The sequence below is a fragment of the Heptranchias perlo genome, chromosome 1, assembly GCF_035084215.1.
Source record: "Heptranchias perlo isolate sHepPer1 chromosome 1, sHepPer1.hap1, whole genome shotgun sequence".
Taxonomy (NCBI): domain Eukaryota; kingdom Metazoa; phylum Chordata; class Chondrichthyes; order Hexanchiformes; family Hexanchidae; genus Heptranchias; species Heptranchias perlo.
Genome location: NC_090325.1, coordinates 160,479,874 through 160,498,910, shown reverse-complemented (window position 1 = coordinate 160,498,910; position 19,037 = coordinate 160,479,874). Strand labels below are relative to the sequence as shown.

The 19,037-nt window shown below is 42.2% G+C and overlaps 1 protein-coding gene across 5 annotated transcripts in view; it reads left to right on the top strand.

The window, feature by feature from the left end:
* gtf2e2 (general transcription factor IIE, polypeptide 2, beta) overlaps positions 1–19,037 on the top strand; it is a 210,427-nt gene that overhangs the window by 38,715 nt on the left and 152,675 nt on the right. For all 5 annotated transcript variants that reach the window (XM_067992906.1, XM_067992898.1, XM_067992889.1 and 2 more), the window contains one exon: positions 8,706–8,867. In XM_067992906.1, coding sequence (XP_067849007.1) covers positions 8,708–8,867 — 160 coding nt within the window. In that variant the 5' untranslated portion in view covers positions 8,706–8,707. Of the gene's footprint in view, positions 1–8,705; positions 8,868–19,037 lie in introns of those variants that run through there.

Sequence of the window (19,037 nt, the reverse complement as noted above, 5' to 3'; positions counted from 1 at the left end):
TGTTCCCCCACTGACACTTGCTCCACCTCATTCCCCAGAACTAGATCCAGCAATGCCTCCTTCCTTGTTGGGCTGGAAACGTACTGGTCAAGAAAGTTCTCCTGAATACACTTCAAAAATTCCTCCCCTTTGCCCTTTACACTATTACTGTCCCAGTCTATATTAGGTTAGTTGAAGTCTACCATGATCGCAACTCTGACTCGTGCACACCTCTAATTTCCCTGCAAATTTGCTGCTCTATATCCTTCCCACTAGTTGGTGGCCTGTAGGATACACCCAGTAATGGCACCTCTATTGTTTCTGAACTCTAACCAAATAGATTCTGTCCTTGACCCCTCCAGGACATTTCTCTCTCTCTACAATATTCTCCTTAAATCAATACTGCCTCCCTTCTCCCTCCCCACCACCCTCACCTCCCCCCCCCCCCCCCCCCACCCTTTCTTTCCTTCCCTCCCTAGCTTTCCTGAACACCTTGTATCCAGAAATATTTAATACCCAATCCTGCCCTTTTTTGAGCCAGGTCTGTTATTGCCATGATATCACATTCCCATGTGGCTAATTGTGCCTGCAGCTCACCAACCTTGTTTACTACGCTTCATGTGTTTACACACATGCACTGTAAAACTATCTTAGACCTTCTTGTATTCTCTCTTAACCTGATCCCACCTAATACCGTATTATTTTTTACTCTAGTGCAATCTGTCTCTTCCATTGTGCACCTTGTTTCTCTTTTCCAGTGCTATGACTTGGTGCCCATCCCCCTGCCAAATTAGTTTTAAACCCTCCCCCCACAACACCAGCGAACCTCCCCGCAAGGACATTGGTCCCAGCTCTGTTGAGGTGCAACCCGTCTGGCCTATAAGGGACATAGACAGATTAAGTGAGTGGGTAAAATTTTGGCAGATGGAGTTCAATGTGCGGAAGTGCGAGATCTTGCACTTTAATTCCAAGAAAGACAAATTGGAATATTTTCTAAATGGCGAGAGACTAAACTGAGGATTTAGGTGTCCATGTACAAAAATTACTAAAAGCAGGTGCAAGAAGTAATGAAAAGGCTAATGGAATGTTGGTCTTTATCTCAGCTGGAATGCAAAGGGGAGGAAGTTATGCTTCTGTTGTACAGAGCCTTGGCCAGATCCCATCTGGAGTACTATGTTCAGTTTTAAGCACTGCACCTCGGGATGGACATATTGGCCTTGGAGGAGAACAGCCCAGATTCACCAGAATGTTAGCAAGGCTTAAAGGGTTAAATTATGAGGACAGGTTGCATACACTTGGCTTGGTATTCCCTTGTGTTTAGAAGATTGAGGGGTGATCTAATTGAGGTGTTTAAAATGATAAAAGGATTTGATAGGGTAGATACAGAGAAACCGTTTCCTCTTGGGGGTGGGGTGGGGGGGTGGAATTCAGAACAAGAGGGCACAATCTTAAAATTAGAGCTAGGCCATTTAGTAGTGAGATCAGGAAGCATTTTTTTATGAAGGGTTGTAGAAACCTGGAATTCCTTTTCCCAAAAGACCATGGATGCTGGGTCAATTGTTATTAGGTAAGGGGATCAAAGGTTAGTAAATTGATTTGCGGTACAGATCAGCCATGATCTAATTGAGTGGCCGAATGGGCTCAAGGAGCTGAATGGCCTACTCTTGTGTTCCTATGTAGTAGCTATGTAAACGGATGTAATTCACTGTACCATTTAATTGCTACTCTGCCTTGAGGCCTCACTTACAGGAGTGGTCTTTGGCATTGAGCATAGGGGAAATAACTGAATAAAAACCCCAAAACGTAACAGTCTTCAATTATCCTAATATAGACTGGGGAGGGGAGAAAAAGTGCGAAGGGGAGGAATTCCTGAAATGTGTATAGGAGAACTTTCTTGATCTATATGTTTCCAGCCGAATAAGGAAGGCAGCAGTGCTGGATCTAGTTCTGGGGAATAAAGTGGAGCATGTTTCAGTGGGAGAGCATCTGGGAAACAGAGATCATAATATCATTAGGTTTAGAATGATTATGGAAAAGGACAAGGAACGATCAACGGTGAAAATACTCAACTGGAAGAGGGTTAATTTTAGTGAGTTGAAATGGGATCTGGCCCAGGTGAATTAGAAACACAGATTATCAGGTGAAACTGTAAATGAGCAATGGGAGGCCTTCAAGAAGGCGATACTTTGTGTACAGACTAAACACATTCCTATGAGGCGGAAGGTAGCCAAAGCTAGAGCTCCTTGGATGACTAAATAAATTGAGATTAAAATGAAATGGAAAAAGGAGGCTTATGATAAATGTCAGGTTCATAATACAGTAGGGAATCAAGCAGAGTACAGAGGAGAAGTGAAAAATTATTTAAGAGGGGCAAAAGGAAGGTATGAGATTATTAGCGGGTAACAAAAAAGGGAACAGCAAAGTATTTTATAAACATACTGAGTAAAAGGTCAATCAAAGGAACAGTGGTGCCGATTAGGGACCAGAAAAGAATTATTCTTGAGACTGAGGGCATGGTTGAGGTTTGAATGAGTACTTTGGAAGCATCCTCTTCTTTTGTGAAGGCAGGTGCAATGTCATAGTAAAGGGTGGGTGGGGGAGAGAATATAGAGTCTCTTGTTGCCATGGGAAGGAAGGGTGAAAATAGTGGAGGCTGTGGCCACAATCTTTTAATCCTCCTTGGATATGGGAGTGGTGCAAGAGGACTGGAGGGCTGCAAATGTTACACCCCTGTTCCAATCATCAGTGACATTACCAATGCCAAATCCCCCATCAACATCCTGGGGGGTTACCATTGACCAGAAACTCACCTGAACCAGCCACATAAATATTTGGCTACTAGAGCAGGTCAGAGGCTGGATATTCGGTGATGAGTGTCTCACCTCTTGATTCCCTGAAGCCGCTCCACCACCTGCAAGGCACACTTCACTTGCCTGCATGGGTTCAGCTGCAATAATACTAAAGAAGATTCACATCATCCAGGACAAAGCAGCCCTGTTGATAGGCACACCATGCACTAGCTTAAACAACCACTTCCTTCACCACCAGCATACTTTGACAGCAGTGTGTACTATCTACAGGATGCACTGCAGCAAGTCCCTAAGGCTTCTGTAAAGTTGAAGCCTTATTCATCAGACTTGGGCTGATAAGTGAAATTGGATAAGAGAAAGCAGAGCAGTGCTGAACGATTGTTTTTCAGACTGGAGGGACGTATACAGTGGTGTCTCCCAGGGTCAGTATTGGGACCACTGCTCTTTTTGCTATATATTAATGACCTGGACTTGGGTATAGAGGGTATAATATCAAAGTTTGGAGATGACACTAAACTTGGCAGTGTAGTAAACAGTGAGGATAGCAGCAGACTTTAGGAGGACGTAGACAGATTGGTGAAATGAGCAGATACGTGGCAGATGAAATTTAATGCAGAGAAGTGTGAAGTGATGCATTCTGGGAAGAAAAAGCAGAGTGGTAATATGATCTAAATGGCAGTGTTAATGGGAGTGCAGGAACTGGGGTTCACATTCAAAAACCTTTGGTGGCAGGACAAGTTGATGAAGATGTTAAAAAGCATATGGGATCCATGGCTTTATAAATAAGAGGTATAGAGTACAAAAGTCGCAAAGAATATGCTAAACCTCTAAAAATCACTGCTTAAGCATCAGCTTAATGTCCAGTTCTGGGCACCACACTTTAGAAAGGATGTCAAGAGACTGCAGAGGAGATTTACCAGAATGGTACTGGGGATGAGGGACTTCAGTTACATGGCGAGATGTGAGAAACTGGTATTGTTTTCATTTGAGCAGAGAAGGTTCAGGGGAGATTTAATAGAGGTGCTCAAAATTATGAGGGGTTTTGATAGAATAAATAAGGTGAAATTGTTTCCAAAGTTGGGTGGGTCAGTAACCAGAGGACACAAATTTAAGATAATTGGCAAAAGTACCAGGGGAGATGAGGTGCATTTTTTTTAATGGAGCGAGTTGTCATGATCTGGAATGCATTGCTTGAAAGGATGGTGGAAACAGATTCAGTAGTGACTTTCAAAAGAGAATTGGATATATACTTGAAAAGGAAACATTTGCATCGTTCTGGGTAAAGAGCGGAGGAGTTGGACTATTTGGTTAGCCCTTTCAAAGAGCTGGCACAAGCATGACGGGCTGAATGGTTGTCTTCTCTGGTGTAAGAGTCTATGGCTCTGAAGCTTACCTAATATAGAATATTGTGTATCAAGAGTACCATTGGTACACAAAATCTACATGTCTCTGCTCAGGATCCATGGAAATGGAGTTGAAATTTAGACCATGATGTCCTGCACATCTCTCTCAAAGATAATCTTTCCACACCAATTAATGTGGAGGGTTTCCCAGCATTAATGTATTCATTAAGGAGTCTTTAACAATTTGCTCTGCTTTGTACTTTTGGACAGTGAAGTCTCATTTCTTGTTTCTGTCATGACCCCTTACTTTTTTTTAAAGCATGGATCCTTAATGCTTTCATCATATATGTCAGTCATTTCTCAAATCCCACTTGGCTGCTTCATTTTTGAAGATCTATGAAAATGAATCACTTCATGGGTCAGGTAACCTGTTACAGTTCCATTTTGAATTCAGAACCCCAAAGTTCAAAGTTTGGATCACTTGGAAACATTTCCAAGGTCATTTATACCTTTAGTTGAAGTTGATGCTTCTTTACCACACGATTTCCTGCAGACAATGAGTTGAGAGAATTTTAATCCCATTATATTGTAGTTCCTAAAACAAGGGACATTTGGACAATTTCTACAAAACGAAAAGTCCAAAATGGTCACAATCTGTTACTGTTCTGGACTTCAAGAATGTGTTCTTTTCTGTGGCTGTTCTTCCACAACATGGGGGGATGGGAACCAAAGGGCAGGTACAGATAGGACAAATTCAGACCAGGAAACGGGAAGTAGAAAAGCAGTTAGTGATGTAGTTAGCGACTCAAATGCAAAAGAAGCAAAGGTTAAATAGTGTTCAGCACAGGAATTTGACAGGGTTAAAGGGTATATACTTCAATGCCAGGAGTATTACAAACAAAGCAGATGAGCTAAGGGCACAGATAGACACATGGCAGCATGATATCATTGCTATAATTGAAACCTGGCTTAAAGAGGGGGATAATTGGCAGCTCAATATCCCTGGATATAGAGTTTTCAGGCAGGATAGAGTGGGTGATTTTTTAAAAAAAGGAGGGGGGGTAGCATTATTGGTTAAAGAATCAATTACAGATGTGAGAAGGGATGATATGCTTAACGGATCATCAATCAAGGCCATATGGGTTGAGCAACGAAATAAAAAAAGGAGCAGTCACATTACTAGGAGTGTACTATAGACCCCCGAATAGCGAAAGGGAGACAGAAGAACAAATTTCTGAGTGCAAAAATAAGAGGGCAATAATGTGAAGTCCCCGACTATCAACTTGGATTCAAACAGTGTGAGGGGCAGAGAGGGTGCAAAATTCTTGATTGGTGTCCAGGAGAACTTTTTTAGCCAGTAAGTGACAAGCCCAAAAAGAGGGGATGCAATTCCAGATTTAGTCCTGGGAAATGAAGATGGGCAAGTGACAGAAGGTGACCATATTGAGGATAGTGACCACAATTCAGTTAGTTTTAGCACTATTATGGAAAAGGACAGAGTTAAATCAGGAGTAAACGTTTTAACTTGGGAGAAGGCAAATTTTACAGAACTAAGAGGTGATTTGGCAGAAGTGGACTGGACACAAGTACTTGAGGCGAAATCAGTGGCAAGCCAGTAGGAGGCACTAAAAAGTGAAAATCTACGGGTACAATGCAGACATGTCCCCTCAAAGAAAAAGGGTGTCACTGCCAAATTTAGAGCCCCCTGGTTGTCTAGAAGTATACGGGGCAAGATAAAGCAGAAAAAGAAAGCTTATGACTGTCACAGAAAACTAAATAATGCAGAAAGCCGAGAGGAGAATAGAAAGTACAGGGATGACATCAAAAAGGAAATGAGGAAAGCAAAGAGAGGGTATGAAAAAATATTAGTTCGTAAGATTAAAGAAAACCCAAAGATGTTTTATCAGTACATTTAAGAACAAGAGTATAGCAAAGGAAAAGGTGGGACCTATCAGGGATGATCAGGGTAACTTGTGTGTAGGAAGCAGAGGATGTGGGTAGGGTTTTAAATGACTATCTTGTCTCCGTATTCACAACGGAAAGGGATGATCCAGACGCAGCAGTTAAAGGGGAGAGGTGTGAAATATTGGATAAGGTAAACATAACGAGAGAGGAAGTACTAGAGGGACTGGAATCTCAAAGTTGAAAAGTCACCAGGGCCGGATGGATTGTTTCTTAGGCTATCGAAGGAAGTCAGGGAGGAAATAGCAGATGCTCTGAGGATCATTTTCCAATCCTCACTAGATACAGGGGAGGTGCCGGAGGACTGGAAGACTGCAAACGTAGTACCATTATTTAAAAAGGGTACGAGGGAAAGGCTGAACAATTATAGGCCGGTCAGTCTTACCTCGGTGGTGGGCAGACTTTTAGAATCGATGCTGAGAGATAGGATAAACTGTCAATTGGAAAGGCATGGTTTAACCATGGATAGTCAACATGGATTTGTTCAGGGAAGTTCATGCCTTACAAATCTGATTGAATTCTTTGAGGAAGTGACAAGGAGGATTGATGAGGGTAGTGCAGTGGATGTTGTTTACATTGGTTTTAGTAAGGCATTTGACAAGGTCCCACGTAGCAGACTGGTCAGAAAGGTAAAAGCCCATGGGATACAGGGAATTGTGGCGAATTGGATCCAAAATTGGCTCAGTAACAGGAAACAAAGGGTAAAATTTGATGGCTGTCTTTGCGAATGGAAATCCGTTTCCAGTGGTGTGCCACAGGGCTCAGTGTTGGGTCCCTTGCAGTTTGTGGTATATATTAATGATTTGGACTTGAATGTAGGGGGCATAATTGGCAAATTTGCTGACTACACAAAAATTGGCCATGTAGTTGACAGTGAAGAGGCTAGCTGTAGACTCCAAGAAGATATCAATGGGTTGGTGGAGTGGTGGAAAAGTGGCAAATGGAGTTCAACCCAGAGAAGTGTGAGGTAATGCACTTAGGGAGGGCAAACAGTGAAAGGGAATATGCAGTAAACGGGAATATATTGAGGGGTCGAGGAAGTGAGAGACCTTGGAGTGCATGTGCACAGGTCCCTGAAGGTGGCAGTGCAGGTAGATAAGGTTGTGAAGAAGGCATACGGGAATGCTCTCCGTTATTAGTCGAGGTATATACTGACGAAGGGGATAATCTCCGAAAGCTTGTGATTTTAAAATAAAATTGTTGGACTATAACCTGGTGTTGTAAGATTCCTTAGAGGTATAGAATACAAAAGCAGGGATGTAATGATGGAACTGTATAAAATGCTGGTAAGGCCACAGCTGGAGTATTGTGCGCAGTTCTGGTCACTACATCACAGGAAGGACGTAATTGCTCTGGAGAGAGTGCAGAGAAGATTTACAAGAATGTTGCCAGGGCTTGAAAATTGCAGCTACAAGGAGAGATCGGATAGGCTGGGGTTGTTTTCCTTGGAGCAGAGGAGGCTGAGGGGAGACTTGATTGAAGTGTACTAAATTATGAGGGGCCCAGATAGAGTAGACAGGAAGTACCTGTTTCCCCTAGCGGAGAGTTCAACAACTAGAGGACATAGATTTAAGCTGATTGGCAGAAGGATTAGAAGGGACATCATGAGAAACTTTTTTACCCAAAGGATGGTGAGTGTATGGAATTCGCTGTCCGAATTGGTGGTAGATGCAGGGACCCTAAAAAAAAAGTACCTGGACCTGCACCTAAAGTGCTGTAAGCTGCAGGGCTACGGGCCGAGTGAGATTAGAATGGGCACCTGGTTGTTCTTCGAGCCGGCGTGGACCCGATAGGCTGAATGGCCCCTTTCTGTGCTGTACCTTTTCTATGGTTCTAACATAAAACACTCAAGGTTCCATATCAGAAAAAAATGTCACTGCAAGTTATTCCTCTTTGGTTCAGCCACCAAATGTTTACAAATATCTTTCTGTAGCTGCAAGTTACTTCAGGTTTCAGTGCCTCTGCACTTTGATGATTGGTTGTTTGAGAGGTTGTAAAGATCTGTTCTGGAATTTCTAATAGTAAATGTAGAAAATGATTTTGTGGAGAGTTCCTTTATTGGAATTCTTGCTTGTAGAGGTATATGCTCGGGTGCTTCAATTTCAAGAATATAGACACTGCAAGCTGGTAGTCCTTAATTTGGCAAAATCAAACTAAAGAAATGTTGTAGTAATTGAACCAAGAGTATATCCTATTTGGGTCTTTTCTTTCTCATACCAATTTCCTCCTCTACCCTAAAAGCATTGACTTCTCGCTGGTACCTTGCCTAAGTGACCATTATTCATGTGTGAACATTGGCGGTGGGTGTTAGCAGGCTAATTAACCTCAAGATGGGAGAGACATCTCAAGAATGCTTACAGCATTGGTTAGAGATTAGCTGTGGGAAAGCTGGCCTTTACTTTCCCCAGAGGAGCTGTCATTTGAGATCAGCTAACTTGGCACAAACTGGGATTTGAACCAAATTACAGCCTGTAGCTTCTCACTTACTGTACAAACTTACATACATCAGGGGACCCCAATATAAATGCTTTTATATAATTGAAATGATTTACATTGAGTTTGTGTTCAAAGAACTATTACAATAAACTATATTTAATTTTTTTGATTGTAGATATGGATCCAGCATTGTTGAAAGAAAGGGAACTGTTTAAGAAGCGAGCCCTTTCCACTCCTGCTATAGAGAAACGAAAAGTGCCTACCTCTTCAGGTTCCTCTAGTTCCAAAAAGAAGAAACCAAAACCAGATCAGGGAGGTTCCTCAAAGCAAAATTCAGGTACATTGCAGTATGTACAAATATAATTTTAAAAGGGTGGTGTCTGTTAAATGCTTCATTTAAGAGTTTAGTGAGTAGAACTTGGTAAGACCATATAAAATGGCCAAATGCTGAATTGCAATGCTAGTAAATGAAGTTCATATATTTTAAACACTACATAAAGGTGCAGTAAATCTGCATGAAATGTTCAATTGGACTTTTCAAGTGGATATTGTGACACATGTCATTTAAAGTGATCTCATTCTAAAATAAGTATTTATGATACATAACCAGTTTTATTGTTCAGCTATTCTATGCTCTCATTTAGTTGGAATTGGGGGGAGGGTGGAAGTGTTTATTTCCAGGGAAATGATAGCTTTGGTTTTCATGTTACTGTGTTGTAACAAAGATGCACATCTTGATGTTTTGATGAAATTGGTCAATGTTGTAACCTTTTTGAAACCTTTTAAAGAATACAAAATGAACAGAAATAAACCAATCACAGACAGATTCCTAGTAGGTTAATTGGAACTCTCCCTTTCCGAGTGTGCACTGTTTGATTGTTTTGTTTGGTTTGGTTTTCATTTGCACAAAAGTCACTCACCCTTGAGTGACCAGTACATAGCCATCCTAGAAATAGGGCATTAAGCCCCCTCGAGGCTGCTCTGCCATTCAGTTAGATCATGGCAGCACCATACCCCTTGATACCCCTATCTGCCAAAAATCTATCAATCTCAGTCTTGAATCATAGAAAGGTTACAGCACAGAAGGAGGCCATTCGGCCCATCGCGTCCGTGCCGGTTCTCTAACAGCAATCCAGCTAGCCCCACTCCCCTGCCCTATCCCCGTAGCCCTGCAAATTTTATCCTTTTCAACTACTTATCCAGTTCCCTTTTTGAAAGCCATGATTGAATCTGCTTCCACCCCCGCCACCCACCCCCGCCCCCCCCGGCCACAGGCAGTGCATTCCACTCGCTGTGTTTTTAAAAAAAAACTTTTCCTCATGTCACCTTTTGGTTCTTTTGCTAATCACCATAAATCTATGTCCTCTGGTTCTTGACCCTTCTGCCAATGGGAACAGTTTCTCTCCATCTACTCTGTCTAGACCCTTCCATGATTTTTAAATTTCTCTATCAAATCACCTCTCAACCTTCTCTCTTTCAAGGAGAACAACCCCAGCTTCTCCAGTCTATCCACTTAATTGAAGTCCCTCATCATAGAATCATAGAAGTTACAACATGGAAACAGGCCCTTCGGCCCAACATGTCCATGTCGCCCAGTTTATACCACTAAGCTAGTCCCAATTGCCTGCACTTGGCCCATATCCCTCTATACCCATCTTACCCATGTAACTGTCCAAATGCTTTTTAAAAGACAAAATTGTACCCGCCTCTACTACTGCCTCTGGCAGCTCGTTCCAGACACTCACCACCCTTTGAGTGAAAAAATTGCCCCTCTGGACCCTTTTGTATCTCTCCCCTCTCACCTTAAATCTATGCCCCCTCGTTATAGACTCCCCTACCTTTGGGAAAAGATTTTGACTATCGACCTTATCTATGCCCCTCATTATTTTATAGACTTCTATAAGATCACCCCTTAACCTCCTACTCTCCAGGGAAAAAAGTCCCAGTCTGTCTAACCTCTCCCTGTAAGTCAAACCATCAAGTCCCGGTAGCATCCTAGTAAATCTTTTCTGCACTCTTTCTAGTTTAATAATATCCTTTCTATAATAGGGTGACCAGAACTGTACACAGTACTCCAAGTGTGGCCTCACCAATGCCCTGTACAACTTCAACAAGACATCCCAACTCCTGCATTCAATGTTCTGACCAATGAAACCAAGCATGCCGAATGCCTTCTTCACCACCCTATCCACCTGTGACTCCACTTTCAAGGAGCTATGAATCTGTACTCCTAGATCTCTTTGTTCTATAACTCTCCCCAACGCCCTACCATTAACGGAGTAGGTCCTGGCCCGATTCGATCTACCAAAATGCATCACCTCACATTTATCTAAATTAAACTCCATCTGCCATTCATCGGCCCACTGGCCCAATTGATCAAGATCCCGTTGCAATCCCAGATAACCTTCTTCACTGTCCACAATGCCACCAATCTTGGTGTCATCTGCAAACTTACTAACCATGCCTCCTAAATTCTCATCCAAATCATTAATATAAATAACAAATAACAGCAGACCCAGCACTGATCCCTGAGGCACACCGCTGGACACAGGCATCCAGTTTGAAAAACAATCCTCTACAACCACCCTCTGTCTTCTGTCGTCAATCCAATTTTGTATCCAATTGGCTACCTCACCTTGGATCCCATGAGATTTAACCTTATGTAACAACCTACCATGCGGTACCTTGTCAAATGCTTTGCTGAAGTCCATGTAGACCACGTCTACTGCACAGCCCTCATCTATCTTCTTGGTTACCCCTTCAAAAAACTCAATCAAATTCGTGAGACATGATTTTCCTCTCACAAAACCATGCTGACTGTTCCTAATTAGTCCCTGCCTCTCCAAATGCCTGTAGATCCTGTCCCTCAGAATACCCTCTAACAACTTACCCACTACAGATGTCAGGCTCACTGGTCTGTAGTTCCCAGGCTTTTCCCTGCCGCCCTTCTTAAACAAAGGCACAACATTTGCTACCCTCCAATCTTCAGGCACCTCACCTGTAGCGGTGGATGATTCAAATATCTCTGCTAGGGGACCCGCAATTTCCTCCCTAACCTCCCATAACGTCCTGGGATACATTTCATCAGGTCCCGGAGATTTATCTACCTTGATGCGCGTTAAGACTTCCAGCACCTCCCTCTCTTTAATATGTACACTCCTCAAGACATCACTATTTATTTCCCCAAGTTCCCTAACATCCATGCCTTTCTCAACCGTAAATACCGATGTGAAATATTCATTCAGGATCTCACCCATTTCTTGTGGTTCCGCACATAGATGACCTTGTTGATCCTTAAGAGGCCCTACTCTCTCCCTAGTTACCCTTTTGCCCTTTATGTATTTGTAGAAGCTCTTTGGATTCACCTTTGCCTGATCTGCCAAAGCAATCTCATATCCCCTTTTTGCCCTCCTGATTTCTCTCTTAACTCTACTCCGGCAATCTCTATACTCTTCAAGGGATCCACTTGATCCCAGCTGCCTATGCATGTCATATGCCTCCTTCTTCTTTTTGACTAGTGCCTCAATCTCCCGAGTCATCCAAGGTTCCCTACTTCTACCAGCCTTGCCCTTCATCCCTGGAATCATTCTGGTAAATCTCTTCTGCACCCTCTCAGGCTTTCACATCTTTCCTAAAGTGCGGTGCCCAGAACTGGACACAATACTCTAGTTGTTTTATAAAGGTTGATCATGACTTCCCTACTTTTGTACTCTATGCCTCCTATTTATAAAGCCCAGGATCCTGTGCTTTTTCAACCTGCCCTGCCACCCTTAACGATTTGTGTACATATACCCCCCCCCCCCCCGATCTCTCCTGTGCCCTGCAATGTATATTGCCTCTCCTCAGTCTTCCTACCGAAATGTATCACCTCGCATTTTTCTGCATTAAATTTCATCTGCCACGTGTCCACCCATGTCACCAGCCTGTCTATATCCTCTTGAAGTCTGTCACTGTCCTCCTCACTGTTCACGGCACTTCCAAGTTTTGTGTCATCTGCAAATTTTGAAATTGTGCCCTGTACACCCAAGTCATTAATATATATTAAGGAAAGCAGTGGTCCTAGTACTGACCCCTGGGGAACACCACTGTACACCTCCCTCCAGTCCGAAAAACAACCATTCATGACTGCTCATTGATTCCTGTTACTTAGCCAATTTTGTATCCATGCTGCTATTGCCCCTTTTATTCCATGGGCTTCAGTCTTGATAATAAGCCTATTATGCGGCACTTTATCAAACGCCTTTTGAAAGTCCATATACACTACATCAACTGCATTGCCCTCATCTACCCTCTGCGTTACCTCATCAAAAAACTCTGTCAGGTTAGTTGAAGAGTATTTGCCTTTAACAAATCCGTGCTGGCTTTCCCTAATCAATCCACATTTGTCCAAGTGACTGCTAATTTTGTCCCGGATTACCGTTTCTAAAAGTTTCCCCACCACTGAGGTTAAACTGGCCCGTAGTTGTTGGCTTTATCCTGTCGAAAACTTAAACTTAATATTACTTATTCTATACGAAGCATTAACACCCAAACAAAAGTAAGACAAGCAAGAATTTATTAAGAAACTTGTACAAGTGGAAGAGCACCTCAAAACAATGGTTGAGGATACATCTTCGCTGAGTTCAAGAAACAGCTCACGTTTATACAGTTCAGTAACAATGCCCACCTGTCACAGAATATGGGCGTAGACGTACATTCTTTATTGGCTCAGATAGTTAGTCAATCAAAATAGGGAACCCACCCTCTAGTTCCCATGGCAGTCTCGATATTTTGGACGCAGGCCTGGGAAAGTGCTTTTTCCCTAAGAAACTGACTTTATTATCAGTAAGTCTGTAGCTAGTCTCAAGGCTATACGGTCATCCATTCCTGTTAGTCAGACAGCTATCAGCATGAGAAAACTCAAAGTAATGACACAATTGTGCTTCTATGTTTTTCGTGAGAAACTATTATGTGAGTTTTAAAGTGAATTAGCTGGTCAGCTAATTTGGTGCATTTTGTGAGTTAGGTGTATTAGAGAGAGTTAATATGGACAGGTATCTCTTTATGCATTTCCACATTCCTTACACCCTCTTTTGAACAAGGGTGTAACATTTGCAGTTCTCTGGCACCACCTCCGTATCTGCAGATGTTTGGAAGATTATGGCCAGTACCTCCACAATTTTTACCCTTGCTTGTCTCAGCATCCTAGGATGCATGCCATCAGGACTGGGTGACAAATCTACTTTAAGTACATCTAGCCTTTCTAGTACCTCCTTTATCAATTTTTAATGTATCCAGTATCTCATCTACATCTTTTACTGAGACTCTGGCAGCATCGCCTTCCTTGGTAAAGACAGATGCAAAGTACTCATTTAGTACTTCGGCCATGCCCTCTGCCTGTATGAGTAGATCTCCTTTTGGTCCCTAATCGGCCCCACCCCTCCTTACTACCTGTTCTCTGTTCACATGCCTTTGGACTTTTGGATTTCCTTTTATGTTGGCTGCCAGTCTACTCTCATACTCTCTCTTTACCCCTCTTATTTCCTTTTTCACTTCCCCTCTGAACTTTCTATATTCACTTGTGCTATCAACCTGACATCTGTCATACACCCCTTTTTACTGCTTCATCTTACTTGCTTTTGTCATCCAGGGAGCTCTGGCTTTAGTTGCCCTACCTTTCTCCCACGTGGGAATGTACTTGAACTATCTCTTCCTTAATGGCTGCCCATTGTTCAATTACAATTTTGCCTGCCAATATTTGATTCCAATTTACCTCGGCCAGATCTGTTCTCATCCCATAAAAGCTGCATTTGTTGTAGCATCCACAGTCTTTTGGGGGAGAGGATTCCAGATTTCTACTATTTTTTTTTGGGGGGTGGGGGAAAGAGAGTGCTTCTTGATTTCCCTCCTAAATGACCTGGAGGTAAAAGGGAGGGAGAAATTTGAAACATTTACCAGGGAAAGGGCTCTGAAAAAATTATGAGAACTAAAAGCTGACAAGTCCCCAGGTCCTGATGGACTTCATCCTAGGGTCTTAAAAGAAGTGGCTGCAGCGATAGTAGATGAATTGGTATTAATTTTCCAAAATTCCCTCGATTCTGGAAGGGTCCCATCAGATTGGAAAATAGCAAAGATAACGTCTCTATTCAAGAAAGGAGGGAGACAGAAAGCAGGAAACTACAGGCCAGTTAGCTTAACATTTGTCATATGGAAAATGCTAGAATCTATTATTAAGGAGGTTATAGCAGGGCACTTAGAAAATCTCAATGCAATCAGGCAGAGTCAACACTGCTTTGTGAAAGGGAAATCGTGTTTGACTAATTTATTAGCGTTCTTTGAGGAAGTAACAAGTAATGTGGATAATGGGGATCCTATGGATGAGGTGTACTTGGATTTCCAGAAGGCTTTTGACAAGGTGCCACATCAAAGGCTACTACACAAAATAAGAGCTCATGGTGTAGGGGGTAACATATTAGCATGGATAAAGGATTGGTTAGCTAACAGGAAACTGAGTAGGCATAAATGGAACATTTTCAGGTTGGCAAGATGTAACGAGTGGAGTGCCACAGGGATCAGTGCTTGGGCCTCAACTATTTACAATCTATATCAATGACTTGGATGAAGGGACCGAATGTATGGTTGCTAAATTTGCTGATGACACAAAGGTAGGTAGAAAAGTAGGTTGTGAAGAGGACATAAGGAGTCTGCAAAGGGATATAGATAGGTTAACTGGGCAAAAATTTGGCATATGGAGTATAATGTGGGAAAATGTGAACTTGTCCACTTTGGCAGGAGGAATAGAAAAGCAGTGTATTATTTAAATGTAGAGAGATCGCAGAACTCTGGTACAGAGGGATCTGGGTGTCCTAGTACATGAATCACAAAAATGTTAGTATGCAGTTACAGCAAGCGATTAGGAAGGCAAATGGAATGTTGTCATTTATTGCAAGGGGAATGGAATATAAAAGTAGAGATGTTTTGCTGCAGTTGTACAGGACATTGGTGAGACCACATCTAGAATACTGTGCGCAGTTTTGGTCTCCTTATTTAAGAAAGGACAGAATTACTTTGGAGGCGGTTCGTTCGACTGATTCCTGGGATGAGGGGGTTATCTTCTGAGGAAAGGTTGGACAAGTTGGGCCTGCATACATTGGAGTTTAGAAGAATGAGAGGTGATCTTATTGAAACATATAAGATCCTGAGGGGACTAGAAGGGGTAGATGCTGAGGGGATGTTTCCCCTTGTGGGAGAGACTCATTTTAAAGGGGTCTCCCATTTAAGACCGAGATGAGGAGAAATTTTTTCTGAGGGTCGTGAGTCTGTGGAACTCCCCCAGAGTGCGGTGGAGGCAGGGTCACTGAATATTTTTAAGGCTGATTAACAAGGAAGTTAAAGGTTATAGTAGGTAGACGGGAAAGTAGGGTTGAGATCATAATCAGATCAGCCATGATCTTATCAAATGGCAGAGCAGGCTCAAGGGGCCGAATGGCCTACTCCTGCTCTTAATTCGTATGTTCGTAGCTCTTAATTTTAAGATCATGTCCCCTCGGTCTTGAGTCTCCCACCAGAGCAAAGAGTTTCTTTGTATGTACCCTATCAAATCCTTTTATCATTTTAAACACCTGGATCAGGTCACCTCTCAATCTCTTCTCCAAAAGATACAATCCAAGGTAATGCAAACTGTCCTCATGATTAAACCCTCTAAGCCACGCTATCAATATGCTGAATCTGCACCACCTCAAAGGCCAATATGTCCTTCCTGAGGTGCAGTGCCCAAAACTGAATGCGGTACTCTAGATGGGGTCTGACCAAGGCCGAAGCATAACTTCGTCCCCTTTGTATTCCAGCCCCCTTGAGGTAAAGGCCAAGATTCCATTAACCTTTAATTTGCTTTTTGTACCTGTCTACTAGCTTGAAATGATTTGTGTACTTGGACTCCCAAATCTCTTTGCTCCTCTACAGTTCTTAGTTTCTCACCAATTAAAAAATACTGATTTATCTTTCCTAGGTCCAAAGTGGATGACCTCTGCTTGCCCACATTGAACTCCATCTGTCGTAGTTTCGTTCACTCTCTTAATCTGTCTGTCCCTTTGCAGCTTCCTCGTCCCATCTGCACTTTCTGTCCCTCCTAATTTAGTGTCATCTGCAAACTTGGATATGCAACTCTCTATTCCTACATCCAAGTCATTAATAAATATGGTGAAAAGTTGAGGCCCCAGAACAGATCCTTGGGGAGCACTATTTGTTCCATCCTGTCATAGTATGTACCCTTTTATCCCCACTTTCTGTAGCCTAGGTGCCACCCAATTTCCAACCCAAATCAAAAGGCTATCTCCAAATCTGTGTACTCTCATTTTTGCTGACAATCTCTTGTATGGAACCTTATCAAATGCCTTGTGGAAGTCCATATAGCATTTATAGATGCTGCTTTATCTACCTTATTAATGACATCCTCAAAAAATTCCACCAGATTAATGAGGCATGGTGGCCTTAATAAAGCCATGCAGGTGCTCTGATCAGCATAACTCTGTTATGCTGATCAATGCTCAATAACTCTGTTCCTAATGACATTCTGATAGCTTCCCCACAACTGACGATAAACTGACTGACCTGTACTTAGTAGGCTTCTGTCTCCCACCCTTCTTAAATAAAGGAGCCAAATTAGCAATTTCCCAGTGTAACACCTCAATTCCCAAATCAAGAATCATACAATCATAGAAAATTTACGGCACAGAGGGAGGTCATTCGGCCCATTGTGTCCGCACGTCCACATCAAAGAGAGCTTTGAAAAATTGTAACTCATACTTCAGCAATTTCCTCGCCTACTCTTAATATTCTGAGATGGAGATCATCAGGTTCTGGAGATTTATCTATCCTAAGTCCCATTCTTTTTCCTCCATTACCACTTTTTCTCTTTACCAATAATGAATCCAATACATTCCTCCCCTTGATTTGATTTTTAGTTTTCCTTCTATCCTCTTCCTCTACTGTGGGAAAAAAATTACAAAGGAAATTATAGCTCATCCACAACCATATATTGGCAAGCAGTCTGACAACACCGAAGCAGTGGAGAATTGGAGCCGGTTATAGTCAGTCTACATGTGGAAACTGACCCCATGTCTGTGGATAATGTTGCTAAGGGGTAGCAGGTAGAGGAGGGGGCCAAGGAGGTAACAATGCGGGGGCGACAAGACAAGCCATTGCTGGAGTAGCTTTGGCTTTGATTGAATAGGTAATAGTGGAAGCAAGTGAGGGAAATCCCACGGAGCTGGAAAGTGGAGGAAAGATTTTGGAGGAGGATGGTGTGGTTAACAGTGCCCAAAGGGGTCGAGGAGGACAAGGAGGGATAATGCACCACGGTCAGGGGAATAATGCATTTAGCATGAGCTGAAGTGGGCCAAATGCTCTTCACGTAAGTGTCTGTCTTGTGAATAGTATCAGATCTGCATTTCTTTAGACAGTTTCTGAAATATGATTCAAATGTGTATATCGTATCCTCTTGATCCTAGTTCATTCCACAAAAACTCCTAGCCTGATTATATCTCCTGACACAAATCTCTCTGCCCAAACAAGAATTTTTATTTTATTGCTAACAAATATTCTGTTGTTCATACACTGTTTATAAGGACCAAGTTATAATACAGAATATTATTCTGCTGAGCTAAAGCTGTGTCCCTTTAAGGCCTAATTTCTGTTCAACTATAACTGCTGCCAGTGTTTACTTAATTGTTCTTCAGGCTGCAGATCATAACCCTGGCTTTCATTTTCTTGGTAAAGTTATTGAATCTGCAGGTATTTTGGCTCCTTTTTAATTGCCTATTTTGTTTCTCAATTGTTCCTGAACCATCCCCTCTGACCCAGCATTCCATGCTCCAACAACCCTCTGTATAAAGAAAGTAACCATAGTGTGATGCAGAAATTTTAAAACTGGTGCATTTGAAATGTGAGGGGCAGAAAACACATGCTATGCAGATCATTTTTATCATATTACCAGTACATCTCCATTGGCATTGCCTGTAGGTAATGTGTTACCGGAGTGAAATTAAGGACTAGATGAAAGGTCAGTAGAAATGATTTTGGATTGGCTGGTAACAGATGGATGGGTAAAGATATGGGTATGGTAGTGAGGAATGCTTGGGAACCATGCCCTTTAACTCATAGTCCCTGACCGCAGGATGGGCATTGTGATAGGATGTGAAGTGTGATTGGAAGACTTCAAAGACAAAAAATCAGGACTGATGAAATATAGAACAAAACAAATCAAGATCAAAATGCTGCAGGGAAAGGAAGAAATGGAATGGAGTTAAAAATGATCAAATTAGTGATGCATGAGATAATAAGGGACAGCCTAGCATCGATTTGTTAAAAAGCAAGTTGTATTTGACAAATTTCAGAATTTCTTTTTGAAGAAGTAGCTGATTGTCTGTACAAAGGTGTATGTGGGTTTAGAAGACATTTGACAAGGTGTCTTTCATGGGAGGCTTGCTACAAAAATTCAGAAATGTAACAGCATAGATAGAAAGTTTGC